This window comes from Numenius arquata, chromosome 12, assembly GCF_964106895.1.
Source record: "Numenius arquata chromosome 12, bNumArq3.hap1.1, whole genome shotgun sequence".
Taxonomy (NCBI): Eukaryota; Metazoa; Chordata; class Aves; order Charadriiformes; family Scolopacidae; genus Numenius; species Numenius arquata.
In genome coordinates, this window is record NC_133587.1 from 40,656,711 (window position 1) to 40,677,390 (window position 20,680).

At 42.5% G+C, this 20,680-nt stretch overlaps 1 protein-coding gene across 1 annotated transcript in view; it reads right to left on the reverse strand.

Moving 5' to 3' along the window:
- The window catches only part of CRHR2 (corticotropin releasing hormone receptor 2), a 103,311-nt gene that overhangs the window by 82,415 nt on the left and 216 nt on the right, over positions 1 to 20,680 (reverse strand). Inside the window, exon 2 of the mRNA XM_074157095.1 lies at positions 20,527 to 20,646. Within this exon, the coding sequence (XP_074013196.1) occupies positions 20,527 to 20,646 (120 nt within the window). The remainder of the gene's footprint in view (positions 1 to 20,526; positions 20,647 to 20,680) is intronic.

A 20,680-nucleotide genomic window follows, 5' to 3' on the forward strand; every position in this document is an offset into this window, starting at 1 on the left:
AGAAAAGGAACAAAGTTTTTCAAAAAAGTAACAAAATGCAGTACAAAGATCCAAAATGCTAAGTTCCAATTAGCCATTCTAGCATCTCGGCCAGTTTGGCAAGGCTTATTATTAGCTGTCACAATTTGCTGTCACAAACCACACCTAAAGAATTCTTGGAGCTCCCTCTCTCGCTTGCAGCACAATGATGGCTCCTAAAGCCCATTCAAGGAGTCTTTCTGTCTCAAAGCCAAGGTGAAACAGACTTTTGTAGTGTACTTTCTTTTGGTCATAGAAGCAGTGCAGATGTGGAGACTTCTTGGGTTGTTATGAAAGATGGGCATGTCCAGAGGGTGATTCTGTCAATGCATCTTTCTCTGTTGACCAGAAATGGAATTGAGAAGACAGTCTTAGATTAGTCATCATTCAGAGATGGTTAAAATTCAGTGAGATAACTCCCACCTAATGTATGTGCTCCAAACAAGAATTTCTTTTGGATCTTGAGGTTCAGCAAGTACAATGCTACAATTTTCTAGCATAGAGCCCAGAAGCATTCTACAGTCATAAAATCTAAGTGAAACTGTACATTCTTTCAGGAGGGGCGCGATGTGGCAGGGTCACCTAAGGTGCAAACGGAACACAAAGCAAGCCATAGCTACCAAAGAGAAGTTAATACTTCCTGAATCTGGACTTTGACCCCTCTATGGTTTTAGCAGGAGTAGTGATTTATTAATACCCACAAAAGAACATTTTGAGCCTTCCAAATTAGGTTCTTTCTTCTGAAGTAGCATCTGGAGATTTCGTACAGCACTGATTTCAGTTACAGTAGGAGAAGCCTCAGAGATCCAGGCCCTCATTGTGCTGCATAAAGTACTCACATGAAATAGAGAACAGCGCCTCTCCTAAGTTTCTATGAGCTAAGGTTATGAAGAAACTGCACAGTAAGAAGAAACTGGAGGTAGGGTGCAGGATCTGAGCCAGACAGTGAGAAGACTGCAAGTCACGTAACGAAAACACCAGTCACAGATCACAGCTAATAACGAACACAGTTGTGGCAGGGACAGTGTTGCCATTGGCCTCCATCAAACCCACACAGCACGGAACCAACCTGCCTTCTCAAAGCAGTGACGCTTTGAGCACACCACGAGCACATCATGGGAAGGATGGCTTTACGTAAGTGCTCCAGACACTCGTATAAAAGCCAGGCTCAACCCATCCATAACAAAAAAACAGATTATGAAGTTCACAGTTGAACCTTCATTTCACCTGCTATAATTTACAAAGAGAGATTTGCTGCATTAACACTTCCCAGATGACATGGCAGTAAGTAAAAGACAACTTTACTGTCACTTACACAGTTACAACCTCCTGGAGTAGTTCCCATAAAAGATTTTTTAAAGGGAATCATTACCAAGAATTATTTTCTTCTCAGCTATCTGATCTTAATTATATCATGTAAAATGAGATCATTTGATGCACTACCCTCTAACTCTTCTCCTCTTAAAATAGAATCTAAATCTCTATACAGATAGAAGATTCTTTTTGTAATTACACACGAAGTGTTCAGGATAAAATGTCTTTTCCTTTCCTGTGCACAAGAATTTATCTTTGGTTCAATCAATAGAAGAGGGTTAGCAGACTCTCTAACGAGAGTATGATGTTAACTGAAATTTGTTCTCATTATTTTTGAAACACAAAGGAGATGCAACATACATCATGCAACAGTTTCTTCTGGTCATCATCTGTGAAATTCAGTTAATCACTATAATTAGCTGCTACATGATTGTGCATCCAGAATACGATAGGGAGAAACATTTAGCTTCAGAGAATTACTCGGGTTTTAGTTTAGTCTAAGAGAAGAACACTGCTCATTATGTCTTTTTAAATACATTTACAGTGCAGTATGCATATACCAGTTATTTCAAGTGCCTCTGTTACCTTAGTATTGAAAATAATTTATGAAAACTATTCACAGGATTCTTCAGACTGCAGAGAATGCTACTTGATTACATGTGACCAGTTTACAAATCCTCCTTTAAGTCTTCCTACCTTCTCCTTTTTTACCACTTACCTCCTCCTCATGCATTTTTCCATCCTGAAATACTGTTGTTCATGATCAGTCAAAATAACTGATCTCAGGACTTAAGCACCGAGTTACGCATACATTTGTAGAAGGATTTTGAGAGTCATACAGTAGCATTAATACATCCTTAACTGTTGCAACCTTCTAAACACTTCTTCATTCTGTAACCAGATAAAACATCTGTATCAACAGAAGTAAGCAGTTCTTGCAGTTACACGTTAGTGCTAGTTCCTTTAGCAACATTCAGAGCACCTTTGGGAGAGTCCTACTTAATTAAAGGAGAAAAAAAAGAAATGCTGAAGAGCAAGAGCTTCACCACCTGCCCTTTCCAATATCCTGTGAAACAGCAGCGTAAGAAGACAACTTCCCTTGTGATAGGTGTGAGGGAAATGGATTCACAAATACTGCTGAAACAGCGGAAACTGAATTCCCCCAAGATCTGTCGAATGGAGAGCAGTTAGTGAAGGAAAGCCTGGAGGTGCCACGGTATGGTTCCTTCACGCTCAGCTGATGGCACCAGACTGTCTGAAAACTGAGAGCCTCATCTTCGGAGCCAAGTTAGAAACATACATTCAGCTTTCACAGCCCCATGGAAAGACCACATTAAATAGGACGTGATATCAGAAACTCCAGGAAAGTATAAAAATATTTGTAAGGAATGAAAATTGCTACAGAACAGTGAGTATGTTTCAACGAAAGAAGATCAATTTTGAAATCCTTTGAAGTAAGACAACCAACCTAGAACTTTAGGTAAAAATAACAAGTCAATTTAATCTGGTATCTATTTTGGGAAAGGATACGTGCTGCAGGCAGAGAGAATTTCTCTATATGACTTCACTAAGCTGTTAAGAGATAAAAACGTCTTTCAGTCTGAATGCTGAATCCTCATTGTTTTTTCTGAGACCGCAAACCAGTTAGTGTATTTAGCTATAGACCACATGTTGAATTTAAAACATTTACAGCTGGCTTAAAATACACCCAGAGATCACCAAAACAGCTATATGAGAACGATGACTGCAGGGAGTATTTACAGAGAGGCGATGGGAACACAACCGAGCCGAACTGCAGTAACGTACCCCAGCATCGACATCTCTGCCTTTGGCTGGAGCATCAGAAACCAATGGCTGTGCTGTTACAGCTTTGATGTTATTAGCACTAAGTCAAGCTACACCGGGTGCATCTGTAATAAGTCAGCAGCTTAAATCACACCTCTGACTGCAGAGTAGACCTATCCCTTTGCACCATTCTTTGGGGAAATAACTCATCTCCTTTCATATTCAAGGTAGGATACGCCACTACCAATTAAGTCAACTTGGGTAGACTGCATAGAAATTTTAATCTGCAAATTCCATTCAAATGCCTCAGTTTATCTTTCTGGAAGTACTTCCCCAGGACAATGGCCTGTGCGTTCAGACTGCATAACTCTATTTCTGAGCTTTAAGAATTTTGAAAAAAAAAAAAAAAAAAAAAACACAAACCCAAAAGAGTCAGAATTAATTTTGCTCTATTTATTGCATATCCTCCTGTGGTGACTTGACCTTGGCTGACTGCCGAGAGCCCACCAGACCGCTCGCTCTGTACTTCTCCTTACCAGGACAGGGGGACACAATAAGATTAAGAATCACTGGGTTGAGATAAAAACAGCTTAATTTTAAAAAAGGGCTGAAACTGGCTCTATCCAACATGGGGAAGCCCCTGGCCTCTTATCACAGAAGCCACTCTTGCAGGCCCTCTGCTATCAAAACCTTGCCACGCAAACCCAACACACCTCCTCTTTCCTCTCTCACACTCTCTGGCCTTCCAGAGCCTCCTAGTAGTTCCCTGGGGCAGCAAATATTTTCCAGAGTTTGTTTAGAGCCTACCAAAAAAAGATCTGGTCCCTACACACCACAACAATGCAAGCAAAATGAAGGTGACTTTTACTATCGGTAATCATCAATAATCTGGTCCATACAGGAAGAAGTAAACAAGAAAATGCTGCACCAAAGAAACAACGCTACAACAACAAACCACAATATCACAACAAACAAATAAAATCTTTTGCCTGATCTTGCAAAAAAAAAAAAAAAAAAGAAGTAAATTCTTCTAAAGCTGCAAAGGATCATTTACATTTGCATGCATTCATGAGATTCTTCTAAGCATTGAGGACATTGCTAACACTGGAGCTGAAACCTACTCACTGAAAAACATTTTTGTGGCTATATTAGCACTTGCTTCCAAAAACATAGATAGATTTCAAAATCTTTTTCCCTGTCAATGATCTGACTCTTATTTAACTCTTCCATGCAAAGTTTCTCTTGCAAAGCTTCCTCCCAGACCCTTGTAGTCAAAGGCGGGTTTATGTGAACTCTTACTACATGGCGCTACTCCTTCATTACAAAATTACATATATTATGTACAGCAAAATTGCATAATCTGTGTAATTAGCTCATCTCAGTCATTGCTGGCAATGGAAATAGCTGTGAAGGTTGAACAGAGGGGAAAGTTAATGACATCCATTCATGGATAAGGACTGTAACTGTAAAACTGACTGGCTCCAGCTGTCTGTCTTGTCCCAGAGCACCGAAAGCTGAGATGACCATTAACTAGAGGCACTCAAAAGACACTGATTTATAGCAAATACCTGCCGTAAACTGCAGCAAACCAGCAGCTGACTCGTAAACAGATTAGTGTCTGTGTTCTGGGGCATAGGATGAACGGTCAGAGACAGCATCCTCAGCTTCTGTATTAGGCTATGTCAGCCCCACTGATGCATCAAAGCCCCACAATGCACAGTAAAAACCCTAATCCTCCCCCATTCCTAGTTTTCTTTACTTTTATCTTCTTTCAGCCCTTGTCCTGACAATAGCTTTGTACCTCCTTCTACTACTTACCTAAGTACAGGTCGTGACTCTGCACTTTCTTTAACTGTTTTCACTATTACTTCGTTTCTCACGCCTGTGGGCTGCCCAGACCCCAGTGACACTCCATCACACACCTGCAGCTGCATTCATGGGGCTGACACTAAACAGGCAATAATCCTTCAGAGAATCAATATACTGTTCCTTTGGTTTTGGCACGAAAAGGCAATGCTGAGCCTGATCAAAGGCTGTTTTCTTCTAACATATTGTCTCTTCTCACGTCACCACCTGAGAGTCTGAATTCCTCTTCTTCATTTGTGCTGTAAGGTGGTGTGATGTATTTGAAGTGTATTTGCAGAAAAAAAATTACTTGAAAAGCCAAACTCCGCTTATGACAAATGAAACAATCTCCACTGATAAAACAGGACAGTGCAATAATTTATCTTCACTGGATCGAGGAGTGAGACAAAATCCACCGGATGGGATATCTGACAACAGAATATGTATTATACTAGCAAATGTAGCCTAGGAAACAACTCTGCATTGCAGAGAAGAGCACCGAAGAGCTGAGTAAGTGTGATTCTGATAACTAAGCATTTCCTCTGGCACACAGAAAAATTGCAGGTGCTACAGACCAGCAGATCTGCAGCAAGACAATCAAATATGAAAATAAAGAGATATAGGTGAGCTATGAAAATGCATGGTTAAACACAGAAATACACTGGTAACTGTAGCAATCACTTACATAGATAAAATATCCAAGATCATGGATATTTTTGCAACTCTGAAGATGTTACAGTAACTCCAGTTTTCCCAGACCACACAAAGGGATGCTTTCCATTCAGTTCATGTTTTCATTTTGAGAACAGAAGATTATTACTGCTGAGAGTCCTGGAGACCACAATATTAAGATATTGAAATCTGACCGCCTACTTAGCACTTTGTACCTCTGAAATTCTTCGTTTGAAAACTCTTATAAAGGACTGCAAAACACAGATTCTGTCCTCAAAACTGTCCTGCTCAGTGCCAAAGAAATTAATGACACTGAGGAACAGAGGTGACATATTAGCAGGGAGCTTCTTGCACTCTAAACCAAAAAAGCAGGAGAGGAGTCCTTATGGAGTTGGAAGGCTTCAGAGTTCCTGATTTATTGGAGTTACTTTACAAAGGGCATAACCGAAGGACAGGACACTGAAGCAGCTTGTCTGAGATCAGTTGCAGGGTACAAAATAGGTCTCATTTACTGTCTGTTCTGACAGTTACAAGCTGCATTCGGCGTGAAAATACCCTATTCCTATCCCTTTCAAACTGGCCCAACTACAAACACTCTCATGACTGCAGCAGGTGACCAGAACAACCCCACATGTCCCAGATGGATCAGGGCAAGCCATGGTCAGGCAAGTCTTCGCTTTAACGCTGAAAGCTGCTCTTCCAAGCAGTCAGAACCAAAGTGGTTCTAACGTGTAGCTGTGGTCCTCTCACTCACCTACCCACCAACTCAAGGGACAAGAAAGTCAGAGGAGAGATAGCAAGAAAAGATCACGAAGGAAACTAGTCTATGAACGTCTCTTCCCACAGGAGCATGGAAAGAGAGAAAGTACTTAGGCTAAACATGCTAGAAATCGAGCTGCACATTGCCTTTTCATTTACAAGACAGATACGTTGGCTTTGACATTTTCTTCTGTTGAGTTTTAATTTGCTCAGAGCCTCTGGTGGCACTGGTGTCAGTAATTGCACCTGTTATTCTATCCTGCCTGCCTTGGATGCAGTACAGCACATATCACACTTATTCTTTGTATCTGGTATTTAACCAACAATTCCCTTCTCCCACCTACTGTTCTTTGGGGTATTTTTGCTTGTTGTCTCACAGCTGGCAGCCAGCCTGCATGGCACTCCAGTTCCTCCCCAGAAACACCTTCTGCGCATCTCCTAATGTTTGCCCCCTCCCTCCGTCAGGGTTCATGCACTGTGTTCTTTGACAGCACTGATATTTGAACTGTTCATCACCTGTGTTCTGTTATGCCATCTTTCCATCTAACCTCACAATACTTTGTCCTTAATCATCTAGAAGCTCATTGCTGCTTCTCACCTCTGAGCAACCTGCCATGCAACAGTACCAGCTCTTGCTCCTGCACGATGGCATTTCTACATTTTAAACCACTCAACCTGTTCATTAAAGTGTTCTGCAGGAACTCCACCCTCACCCATTCCCACAGAGACTCTTAACTTACATGCTTTTCCAGGCACAAGGTCTCTGTGTCTCCGATAACTTCCACCTCGACCAATAACCTCCCTTTCCATTCTCAGTCTGCTTGGCTGATGCTCTGCTCTTCCTCTATCCTTTATTTTTCCCTCATACTTCCACTCTTCCTCCAACCTTCTGTAATTCCTTCCCTTTTGTAGAAGAGAAATAAATTAGCGGTGGAAATCAGTCAGTCCCATTGAGATGAAAAATCTTTTAATTCTGAGAACTGTTCTATGTATTTTCCAGAGGGCCTCAGAAAGTGTCATCTTCCAGGGGTGGTGGAGTTCCTGCATCAGACATTGAACTCACTGCTTGGAAGTAAGCTCCAGGTTTGTCAGAGGGACATCTTAACCAAGTCACCAGTGCTCTCTTCTCAGAGTTGAACAGAAAGTTTACTCCTCTTACCTCAAGGCAGAAGAGGATATGGATACCACAGTCAGAGCTCAAATTTCCGGCAAGCAGCATGTAACACCTAGATATTTGAAACTTCCAACACTTAAACCACTTAACTTCATCTCAAGAAAGCTATTTTTATCTGCTCCTTCTACCTCGAGTATCTGCTTTTCTGAATGAGCCCCCAATGAGTCATCAACATTTCAGGATTAAATCAAAGCAATTAGCCCTACCTTTTCCAGCTGATTTCCATTAAGGTAACGTGGCAACTAGACAAAGGTCAGTGCCCTCTGAAACTCACTTGATTCCTCTAAAAGCAAGCAAAGGATGAACTAAAACAAGTAAAAAGTGCAGAAAAATTACACATTATACATTACTTGGTATATGGAATCCAAACAAGAGACTGAGAGTACTCTTGCTCTATTACACATACTGTGAAACAAATTCTTCATATTTTGCTTATGGCTCAAGCGTCCCAGAAACAGAAAACACCACCGCTAAGTGCCGTGTCACAAGTGTCCATGAAGAACAAAACATTGATGATAGAGACCACTGAAGGAGGAATTTGAAATCTGTAGGGGTATCACAAAACCACAGAAATGCTGGTTAGAAGGAGCAGTAGAGTTCATCTAGTCCAACTTGCGATATGTCACGTTGCCACACCGTGCTTATTTTCACCAAGCAAAGCCAGGACTTCCTCAGCTCAGTGCTCAAAATCCTTAGAAATACTTTGTTTCCAGAAGTTACTGGTAAAATCAGAGTAAAGTTTTCAAAGCTACTCATGAAACTAAGGACTTGGTCACATGGACTTACCACAGTGAAAGGAATTTCTTTCCCTGAGATTTCAGAAGGTGAATTTCAACTTAGGTTTACCAGAAGCTGAGTGAACACAGTCGATTTCCATACGGTCCCAGAGCATCAATGACTCATTCATGTGTCTGCTCCATTCACGGTTCTTTCTGTGCCAGTCAGGCTACTGCAGGGAATGGGGAACTGAGACGGGTTTTGACAGGGAGCCTAGAAGGGGTAATGCACTGAAGGCAGACAGGAGGCGTGCAGTTACCTAACCAGGTGAAAAAGTGATGAAAAAAAAAAACCAACCACAAATTCTCTCCAGGCCCTGTCCCTGTAACTGGAATGAGCATGGTACAGTGCTCTACCTCTGCTAGTCCATGTACTGATGTAATCACAGTAACTCAGTCATGGATGGGGCTTTGAGCAACCTGGTCTAGTGGGAGGTGTCCCTGCCCACGGCAGGGGGGTTGGAACTAACAGATCTTTAAGGTCCCTTCCAACCCAAACCATTCTATGATTCCATGGATCTGCAGCTGAGATCTAACAGTAAAACAGGAATCTTTACTTTACATCCATTCACTGAAAAATCAAACTATTATTTATAGAGCATTTTATATACTCCCATATGAACTGAAACACACTACTATGACACCTGTGCTCTTCTGAAACACTCACGTCTCTGATTCAGCTCACAGACCCTTGTATTTCCCTCAGCATTCACTGAAGGAATTAAACAAAGTGCTTGCGTGAGAATAAAACTGCTATTATTATTGTTGCTGGAATTTATTTTACAGGAGAAACATGGAGTGAATACAGGAGAGATGAAGGGATTAAGAACAGATTAGGATAAAAAAGGCATGGCCAGGCTAGGAATGGGTTTGCAGATGGATGGGGATGACTTAACTACAAGATAAGACCTTGGTGGTGATCTTTTAGCTCTCCCTCAAGAAAGAATAAGAACAGCAGCAAAACTCAGCATCGATGCTACAGCCTCTCTCCGTTGGACTGGGACCTGCACCACCATAGCTGCATTTGGATCCATCCCTGTCCTTTTTGAGACTGAGGCTTTGCAACAGAAGGCAGATCTAAATAGTACTTTGTTCCCTCACTTCTCAAACAAAACAAACCAAAAGCCTTATTTTAGTGCTGCAAAGAAGGCTTCCTTAGTCACAGTCAGCTTTGGTGCAGTGCTGCCAGCTGACAGGTGGAAGTGTTCATTTTTAGAGAGGCCTAACGAAAGGAAGACGTTTGTCAAATATTGGCACACTAACGGGGCAAGTGTTGAGTTTATACATGAGGTTTATGTGAAGTGGAAAACTCTGAAGATCAGATTCGATGGCCAAAATGAACCAAATGTGGGTCTGTGGGAACCTGGCTTTCTTCAGTACAAAGTTTTGACACAGAAGAATGACAGGAGTTCACTCCACAGATGTCTTGTGATCTGGTGTCAGCATTACCTGGCTCCCACACAGTCCCATGCCACCCATAGCATGGGTGCACCACTGTGCAAATCCCTGCAACTTCCCACCCAAGATGCCATCATCCACATCCTGAGGCAGGAAGCTCTCAGAACAGGAAGATAAGTCCTTGAAGAGAGGGGCTTCCCAAGTCAGGGGTCTCTCTGTCTCCAGAGAGTACCTGGGACAGAAGGAACTCCCTTCATGCAGGAACCTGCTAGACACTTTCTCTATGGAAGCCTAACACTGGGAGGTCTCTCTGCAATGCTCCTGCTTTTCATCACCCCCATCATCCACCACCTTTTATTATGTTGTCTTGGAAAGGAATAGGGTGTCCCTAGTTTATGATACCTAGAAATCCATTTCCAGCAACTAAACACCTGCTGTCCTCACTGGCTTCTAAGGAGAGCTCAGAGCATTTGGTTCGTTAAGTGTATTAAGATCAGCACAGAAATTAGGATCATGGAAAATACCCTCTGCTCCCAAACTCTGCTTTAGCTGCTCTAGTTGAGAAGCAGCAATCAATGCGGAAAGCCTGGAGATTCTGCAAGGAGTAATGACTGCTCATCATGCACTTTGAAGTACACAAATGCTGATGTTTCAGGTATTACTGGCATAATTCAGCAATAATTAAGTTAAATTAAAATTCTTAGCAGTGAGAAAAAGGATCGCTAGGAGTTCACATCTAAGTTTAGTTAAAATGGTGACGATGTGCTACCAAAGCAATTTCCTATTTGCTTTGTTTGTCTCATTTCCACAACACCTTTTGTTTTCCAAATCTCTCCTTGCTCCCTAGCTGACTCAGGAGGAAAAGGAACTTCATTAACTCTTGTGTCACTGTATGGTCAGTGCTTTCCTACCACCAGGGGTTTTAGCCAATGCAACTGCATTGGGAATGATTCTCTCTTCTTCTGTTTTCCCAGGGAAAACTCTTCATGAGATCTGGAGAGGTTTTTTCTGGCTTATTTTTAAAAAAAAACCCATTGAGTTTCTGTTCTTATCATTTGCTTCAATGGATTGCTTCTCACTGTACAAGTCTTATATAAAGCAGCATCTGGCCCTCTGTTATTCCCAGCACAGCAGAGAAAGAATTCAGAATAAAGCAATCCGAGTTTTATTGATTTTAGTAATTTGTCCCAAGAGCTACCAATTACAAACGCCATGAGTAACATCTGAGGGGAATGAGACTGCACTGAAAAAGGAAAATATCTACTAAAAATCCATTCCCCTCCAATTTCCATGGGAAATCATATTTCTCATCGCCTTCTCAAGCTACTAAAAATGGCTATTCTAATCTGGATGTCAAGTCATAAGCTATGTTGGGGTCCAAAACTGAGTAAAAGTTTCCCTTTCACAGGATAGCAGACTGTGAGCAAAGTCTTGCATGACTTTTGGAGTCTGAGAACTTTACTGGGACCAGGACACAGCTTAAAATACTGTTCTTCCAAGCCACAGAAGTTGCAAAGATACACCATTATGTGAACAGCAAAGATACGTCCATGCCACTGAAGAACACAGAGGAAAATACAAAGAACCTAAACCCAGTCAATGGACTTACTGATCTGCAGAAAACCCTTCCCATGAGAAACAGTCAAGTTAAGCAGTCACAGCTGAGGAAGGTATTGTCCCACTTTTAAGATACTTATTTGTTCCTCTTGTTAAGTGGCAGCACCTAGAGCATCTGTCAAGTACCTGAGGGTCCATCGAGAGAATCTAACAGTCCCTGCCAGGGGACAGTACTCAGGCAGGAGGGATCAGGTTGATGCAATAGAAAGCGCTACAGCAATGAACATGGTGTGTCCAGCAAGGAGGAATCCCTGTATCATCAAAATGCAGGTTCTTGTTGACTGCTTAAGGTTCTTTGATAGGGTTGCTCCACCTCTGAATGGCTACATTATGCTTTGCATAGCTCCACAGCTTCTAAAGTAACACACTTCTGCTTGGGAACAAAGCTTGGCACTTCCCTTCCCTTCACCTTTCAGAGCAGCCCCAGTGAAACCACCACTGACCGCTTACCTTCAGCCAGTGACCTGCTCTCAAGCAAGTGCTCCACAACGGCAGGGTTCCTTCCAGAACATCCTCCACCTCCTCCTTCTCTCTGTCCTTGTCCCCAGTTCACTTCCATGAGTCTCTTTTAACACCCATCAGGATTGGGAAGCTGCAGAGGCAGCACTGTCAGTAATTAGACCAGGACAAAGTCCAGGACCACTATTCACACCAGTTTTCTCTGACCCCATCCATCATTTCCACCCCCAAGTGACTCAGTGCAGATGCCCGTGGACGTTCACTTTACCTGCACTTTAAGTGACACCCTGTGGCTGAGAGGAGGAATTACGGGTGACCATTCCTTCAGTGACACTCTCCCTAAGGTTTTGTGACAATAAACACAGAGGCTGAAACCCAGTGAGTCGCAGACAGTCTCAAGTGTTCAGCGACTGGAGAGAACACCCTGATTCCACCTTCCCCAGCAGGGTTTCAGACCTCATCCTCCCACAGCTTGGCTGGGTGGAAAATGGGTCACAAGGCAGAATAAAACAAGAAATCCCACATCCACAAGAGAGTCCCCACACTAGGTGTAGCTGGGTGGGATTTTTCCTCTCATTTTGACATTGTGAGATGAGGATTTCCCGCTTTGTCTCCCTCTGTAATGTGTTTATTTCTTTCCCTTCCCCGTATGTTCCTGAGCCATTCCCTCTTCCACTCCTCCCATGGCCCCAGAAGCACACAATTTTGCAAGTATCGTCTAATTCCTGACTTGTGGGAAGAAACCGAACCTCAGTCCATCTGTTTGCCAGCTGGTAGTTGCTGTCAGCTTAGACAACAGCTCACTATCTCATGCAAGTGATGGATAGTTACATGGGGCAGCTGCCTTAGAGAGCAGGTCACGAAGCCTCCAAAGATAATGTGGGCAACCCTGTGTTTGCCAACCCTCCTGGAGGCCACAAGGTTCAGAGCCCTCTAAGAGACCCATCATCGGTCTCTTGTTGTGATTTTCCCCAGACATCCCGGGTGGTGACCCCTTTGCCACAAGTTCAGGGTTTGCACCCTGAAGGGCAAAGGAAGGGACAGGGCCTCCCGCTGCCACTGTCAGGTTTGACCGACTTTGGTGGAGGATCAGATGGGCTTTGATGCGCAACTGCAGCAGCAGTTCCTGGCTCTGGGAAACGTGAGAAGTCTACCTCAAAAGTCAAGCCAAAACTGAAGAGAATCCCAATCAGACACAATGGGATCATAGCCAAGCCACCTCATAACTTACTAGTGAAGAACAAAAATACTAATCATTGTTTAATTAGCTGGAGAAAAGGTCCCCGAACATGACTGAAGTAACAATCTTCTTATTTTACTACATGCTTCTACTACAACTTCTGTGCTCAGTGAAGAAATCACGTTTCACGGGATGATAGTAGCGGGAGAAAGAAAGGTGAGTTATTTTCATTCCACCTTTAAGCGCTGGTTTCACAACACTCTTCTTCCAAACTGCAAAATCAGAGCGATCTCTTACCGCAAATTACGCTTCACAATGGAAAGAAAAAAAAAATATGTGAGGAAAAAAAAAGTAAAGCCTCTCCCATCTGTGCATGCACTGAAATCAAGAGCCTCCCACTGCTGCATTTGTGGAAGAATTCAACCTAAACCAGCAAAAGAAAGTGAACAAAGATGGTTGAAATCTTAATCTGGATACAACGCTATTGGAGTCAAACTGACCTAATCAACTGCAGATTTGGTCTCCACAGAGAGAATCTTTACAAGCTTAAAAATTATGTTTTATTCCCTCCTCCAGAATTCCAGTTCCAGCCTTCTTTTCCCTTTGTCATGTTTGTTTGGTTTCTCATCTGTCTCCTTCCTTTAACTTTCACGTACTCTTGACTCCCTAGCCAAAAATACTGGGTTCATCCCCCCAGGATGGCTGAAACACGGCTTCTGCAAGACTGCACACTCTTCTTTTTTTTTTTCTTTTTTTTTTTACAGCCTTTTTCTAGCAAGTCCATAATTAAAATTGGCTACAAAACATCTCTTCTTACCCCAAATCTCCTTCTGTCATTAAGCATTCCACTGGAATAAAAGCCTTCTGGACATCTAACAAGGTTACAGAAGAGGGATGAGGTGGGAATTTTCAAGGATTCATAGTACTTTTCTGAGTCTGAAAACACACATGCATTGCCCAGCAAAAACAGAAAGTTGTGCATTTGATCTTTGAAACTCTTCTTTCAGAAATGTGTTTTAAATATATAAAGAGCCCTTCAATCCAAATAGCAGTGCACCAGAACTGCTCAGCATCTGCTGCCTCTCAGGCTGGGATGCTTCCTCTCACCTTGTCCTTCTCCCCAGCCCACACCTCAGCTGCATCTCCTCGCTGCATCCAGCTGTACCTCTAGAAATCACCACTCATGCTTACAAGCCTGTGCTGATGGGCTTTTTATTCCTCTCTCTCCAATAAAGATGAAAGGCCACCAGAGCATAAAGGGTCTCTGGCTTTTACAAAGGGACTTAGCTTTCAAAAATGCACCCTTTAGAAATCAAACCACAATAACCTTTGAGGAAAAAGTAATGTGATCAACAAAAGTGCTCAAGACACTAAAATACACAAGACAAAACACAAGTGAAAATGTTAATTAAGCCTCCAGGCAAGCCACTCATAAAAGTGCACATTTCTGTAATTATCGGGACAGGCAGGTCTTACCCATACAGTATGAACAAGACTCTGTGACCAATGATTTCCAAGCAAGGCTCATGTTTTATATGCAGGCTGAAGCCACCACTCCACAGCTTTGAACAATAATTAATCAGAAAGAAAAGCAGCAGAGGTTACATCTTAATGAAAGAATGGCTATTTAACCTACGAAAATTAGCTCTTTTGCTCTTTAAAAAAATTAAATCATCTCTTTAACCCCTTTCAAAAGAGACAGGATGCAAAACAGAAGAGCTATTAATTCACTTCTTCAACCTTCTCTTCGCACTCAAAGATTATTTGCCTCTGTTCAGGATGAGACAACAAAGAACTGCATGAATTGTTCTTTCAGTGTGGAGTAAACCATGTCAAAAAGGACAACTGTGGTATTTGTGCCAATGACTGTTTCTCCCGTGTCCATCCACGTGAACAGTCCAGTTGCTAAGCCACCGACCCTTTCCAAACAATTTTCAACAAGGCAACACCAAATCATTTTCAACAAGGCCACCAAAAAATCACAGAATCATAGAATATCTCAAGTTGGAAGGGACCCATAAGACCCATCAAGTCCAAGTCCCTGCTCCTCAAAGAACTACCTAAAACTAAACCATATGACTAAGAGTGTCGTCCAGATGGTGCTTGAACTCTGAAGAGTGCTGTGACCACTTCCCTGGAGAGCCTGTTCCAGGGACCGACCACCTTCTCAGTGAAGAACCTTTTCCTAATGTCCAGTCTGAACTTCCCCTGATGCAGCTTCATTCCACTTCCTCATGTCCTATCACTGGTCACCAGAGAGAGGAGATCAGCACCTTCCTCTCCACCTTGGAGATGTTGTAGACTGTGATGAGGGAACCCCTCAGCCTTGTCTTCTCCAAGCTGCACAAGCCAAGTGATCTCAGCCACATAGCTTAAACCTTGCCCTCAAGGCCTTTCACCATCTTGGTTGTCCTCCTCTGGACGCACTCTAATAGTTTGATGTCCTTCTTATATTGAGGTGCCCAAAACTGTACACAGTACTCAAGGTGGGGCCACACCAGCACAGTGCAGAGTGTGACAGTCACCTCCCTTGACTGGCTAGCCATGCTGTGCTTGATGCACCCCAGGACATGGTGTGCACACACCCTCAGAAAAAGGAGTAGGCAAGGAGGGACCAAAACCCCATCAGTGCAAGGTTAGCAGTAACTTATGTGCCTGTTTTCAGCAGCATAGTCCCTGAAGAAGATGATGATGCTTTTTGCAATGCCCAAACCACTCATCTGAAGTGGTTATTTCAGCCCAAGAGCTTTCCTATACTGAGAGAGAGAGGGGGGATTTGCAGAGAGGGAGTTAGAGCTATAGAGACTTTTTGTTCCTGTTGATCACAAAAGAGGTCTGGCCTCCTAATGTCAGCCCCCAGGTCTGGGTTCAGTTCAGCTCAACAGACGCTCAGGGATGAATTCAGCTGCCTAAACACAGGCATGGTATCATTTGTCTTAGAGCATCTATAACACCTATGTGGCCTCGAAGATAACCCACAAACCTGCACAAGGCCTGGGCCCTCTGAAACAGGAATGGGATACCAGACAAGATGTCCCTTGACATACCAACTGGCACTAGCACCTCTGCATGGGCTCCTGAACTGATCTGTACATTCAGGTTGAGCTGCGTAACTCTCTAGGCTTCATCCTCTATATCAATTAGAGCTCCACTAATTTGTATTACAGCTTAGATACTTAAATTGGCTGTTGATACCTGCATGGCAATACCTAGATTTGTGTGTCTTAATCTGCAAGCCAGAGACCTTCCAATGCCTCCACCTCCTACCTGCAGCCAGCACCAACCGAGCTGACCAGCCCCAAAGGACGGGTCTCACCATGGAACACCCCTCCACTGAACCGGCTCTCATAGACAAACTCAAATCAGACAGTGAAGTCTACAAGAGTCAACCCATTGTCCACCAGATGAACATCTGATCCTGCATTTCCCCATTGCACGGGGCAATTTGTTGGGAAAGGAACGAGCTACAGTAGAGATACTTCAGCCTGTAACATGCTGTAAGTACTCGCATCTACAACCACGTTTTTGCAAGCAGCAAAAAGCGTCTCATTACTGCCCATTTGCTGAATTAATCAAGCTTCAGAATATCCTAATAAGTGAATTAATCTGTTTCCTAAAACAAGAATAAAAGCTTCACACTGTCAAAGCATAAACACATCTAGAGGGCAGCAATGATATTGTCATCTTTAGCTAAATATAGATCCTGAGCAGAGACAAGTGCACAGCCACACACTGCACCAACACATACATTCTCCCCTTCCCCCTCCTTTTTTTTTTTTTTTTCCTTTGAGAATAATACATAAGCTTTACCGCAAAATTGCAAAGTTTTAAGTGGATGGCAACATTTTCAGATCCTTGGTCAAAACCCATTTTGCCTATACCCATAAATCACACTACAGGGTAACTAGATCTCGCTTTGTCAGCACGACTTTACTTCCCAAATAAAAAAAAAAAAAAAGAGAGAAATAAAAATCACCAAAATAACAAAATGTTGGGAGATGAAAAATACTCACAGACGGACAGACTTTGTTTTACGAATCCAGCTGAAACTTATCTGAGTCACTCAGCAGCTCCCAAGAGACACACAGAAACACAGACACACGCACAGAATCACCAGGGGAACTTTTTGCAGTTAGAATGGAAATATTTTATGCAAACAGTTTATTCTATAGTGGCAAACAGGAGGGGCTTTTTTTAATGCACCGGGTCTTGCCCTTAATCTTTTTGACTCAAATACTCTTTCATTAAATTTTGCTGGCATATTGCAGGGTTTGACAGCGTTCCCCACCCAAGCACTCGGGGGTTCTGAGTTAGAGCGACAAAACATGAGAGTTGAGGAGATGGATACCAAGCCAGGGCAGGTCCCTCCAAAGCCTTTGATGAGCTGATCTCTGCTGATGGGAACTACTGGTCGCATTTTGTCTTTAATTTCACACGCTACATGCACAGAGACTACAACGAAGCACAGAAATAGCCCCATGAGTACCAGAACTTGGGCTGCCTGGTTTGCCATGGATCAGTGACTTCTGCTTGACTGAGTCTGGTGTAAGTTTTTCACAGTTTGGGCACTTCCAAGCCTGGATTTTCTAGTGTTTACAATGCAAAAGCTTTGATTTATGGGAAATGTTACTGGGTTCATTCCCTCCAGCTGACAAGCTACTTCTATGGAACTGGTAGGAACGTGGGATCTTTGAGAGTTTCATTTCTAAAAACCAAAAAATAAAATCACTGAAATTGATCCAAAAGTTTTATACACATTATCACGGGAAATATACTCACAGACATACAGAACCAAACTAAAGGTACGCTATAGTTCCTAAAAGGTGGCAGCTTGCAAACACGAGATGCATGACTATAACAAATAGCTGAGTTATGACCTAGAACTGGATAAACCCTTAGAAGAAAGGCACAGCACAGTGTTTTTTCTAAACTTAGCTGATTTTGCTCTCAAAACCAATTCAGTGCAAAATTACACACCATCATTGCCTCCTCTGCCTCACCAAAATGCAAAACAAAACAGGACAAATCCACACTACATGTCCTAGGCAGATATCTTATGTTGATCCAAGCCATCTCCTGTTCAAACCTTCCCTTTGCAGCTGGATTATTCACCTCTGAAATCTGCAAGATCCATTTCCCAGTTTTTATCAGTTGTCTGTGCTAATTTTATTATCCGCACGAGGTGCACAGTCTAGGTTTTAAGCACATCGAGTCTCATTACAGTCAGCCCACAAACTAACGCGGGGAAATCATGCAAGTCAGAGTAGTCAAACCCTGTCAGTATTTGGCCTTCCCAAACTTTGGACACGTCTTGCATGTACTAATAGCGTTTCAAAACGCAAATGAGATTGCACCTTTGTATTCAACTCTTAACCTGTTTTCCTACCGCTTTCCCAAGCCTTAATCACAACCACCCTCACCACGAAGCTACTGATTTTACAAGTTGACTCAAATAGTACAGTCCTTCCTTTTTCTGTGCCACAGCTTGGAGGAGCTACACAGATGGAAGAGTATGAGATCAACTGAAAGCCACCTACAGCGGCTTCAGTGAGCCCCGGTTTTCTATTCCGAGCTACATACACTACCACATCTGGGCACCAGTATGCACTACCACCCACTCCTGCAGACATACATTTCCTCAATGTGACTACTCACATTTTACGTGGAAAGGAGAAAAATGACCGTTTCCCCAGACTATGACAAAATAATGCTTCAGCATTTCAATGATATTTTTTCATCGGTCTTTAATTAGCATGCCGTTGTTTTAAGAGCAATGAATTTCAGAAAATTTATTAGCAATGTGATATAAGCATTAGCCACCATTGAGGAGAGGAGCAGGGAAGAACTCTAAATCAGGTAATTGATGAACTACTGAAAGCACTAACACAGCTTATCAAAATAAAATGGGCTATTCAAGATTTTTTTTCTTCCAAGCACAGGAAAGGCATCTGAAATCTCTCCATTGTGTTTACAATATAAATAAGAAATCACCCATAAAGCATTTTTTCCCCTTCTTTCTTTTGTTTTGGAGAAACAAAAATAAGGCAGTTGAAATACTGACCCATCAAAAAAAATGAAATGGACAAAAAAAGTCATACTTCTTTGAGGTACCTTTTTCTGTGGCTGTTCTTTTAGGGTCTGACCAACTTAATCTGGTCTGAGCTGCCCTTAATTCTCAGAAATTTTCTTCTGATCTCAACTGCGACTGTAAAGGTAGCGGACTACCTGCTATAATCCAAGACAGCATAACCCAGCCCTTCGCGTGTTCCCACCTATTTTACTGCAAAGAGCACGGGTCAGAGAACATAGGGTTTGAGGATGATCTTGCAGTTCTCTGAGGTAACCTCCTTACTCTGCTCAAAGTCAAGGAGACAAAAGCTGGTCTTTAAGAACAAATCTGGAAAAAGGTTTTGTTTCGCATCGGAAATACTCAGAACTTTTCTCTAGTTATCTGACCCTTGGTGCCTAGAGCTGGAAAGAATAAATTCACTTTCAACAAGTGAAAAAATAAGATCTAAGATGACAGGGTCATTCTTTTATGGGACTTCCTGAGAATGCTAGTCCCACAAAATTAGCACTACCTGAAAATTAGACCACTAACACCCAAGCAACAGTTCAGAGTGAAACATGGAATGAAATGTTCCCCACAGTCAAATGCAGACTGAGTAGTCTGAAAAAATGAGTGACAAACAAGTGGCTACACATGTCACATATTTGGAACTAATATGTTAAAAACTCTTAATGAAAGGTCCAAATGGTATTGACAGATAAGGAAAAGATAAGGATAAGTGCCTGGGTCCGACAGCCTGAATAATAAATTTTTAGTGAGTCATCATGATTGTTTACCTCTAAGACTAAAGCATCAGTTCTAAGAGGTTTCTAAGGAGCGCCCATACTCTCCTGCTTTATATTATTCGCCTCATAATATCCTCCGCTGTTTCCCTTGCAGAAATGATGCAGCCACGCCAGCCTCATAAGCCAACCGCTGATGAAGTTACTAAACAGATTCCAGACCTCAGCCTTATGTTTGCTAGATACAACTTCCAGCCCAGTTTGTCCCCCTGTTCACACAGACAGATCTCAAAGGGAGAGTCCTTTCTAAATACAGTTCTTAGGCGTTAAGACTAAGTACTTTGCAACTCAAAGGTTCTTTAATTATCCAAATGGCTGAAGCACTGCTACAAATGCATTCAGCTACACATATCTACACACGAACAAACACACAAAGCACAGTATACCCTCCTTAGATTGCAGAGGGGATTTTTGCCCAGATCTACCTAACTACATTTAAGCAAAGAGGAATCAATGTCCAAAAGTCTGTGCTTTTGAGAAATCTGCATCATTCCAGGCAGGAATTTTAAATATACAGGCTGGAATGTAGAGGAAATGTTGATTCCCAGGCAAACGGCAAACACTCTTTTTCTTTTTTTTTTTTTTTTTTTTTTTTTAAATGGAAAATATATTTTGGGTCTCCCCAGGCGCCTTCTCAACACCGCATCTGTGGGAGAAGGAAAGGAGTTTGTACTTACTTGTGGTGTTGTATTTGATCCCATTGAAGAACTCCGGGCAGGGTCTCTCTACTAGTTCCCCCGCAGAGGTTCTGGGCCAGCAGGTCCCGATCTGATCAGTGGTGGCATTGCAGTACGGACCTTTTGCGTTAAAAAAGGAGACAGAAAGGGGAAA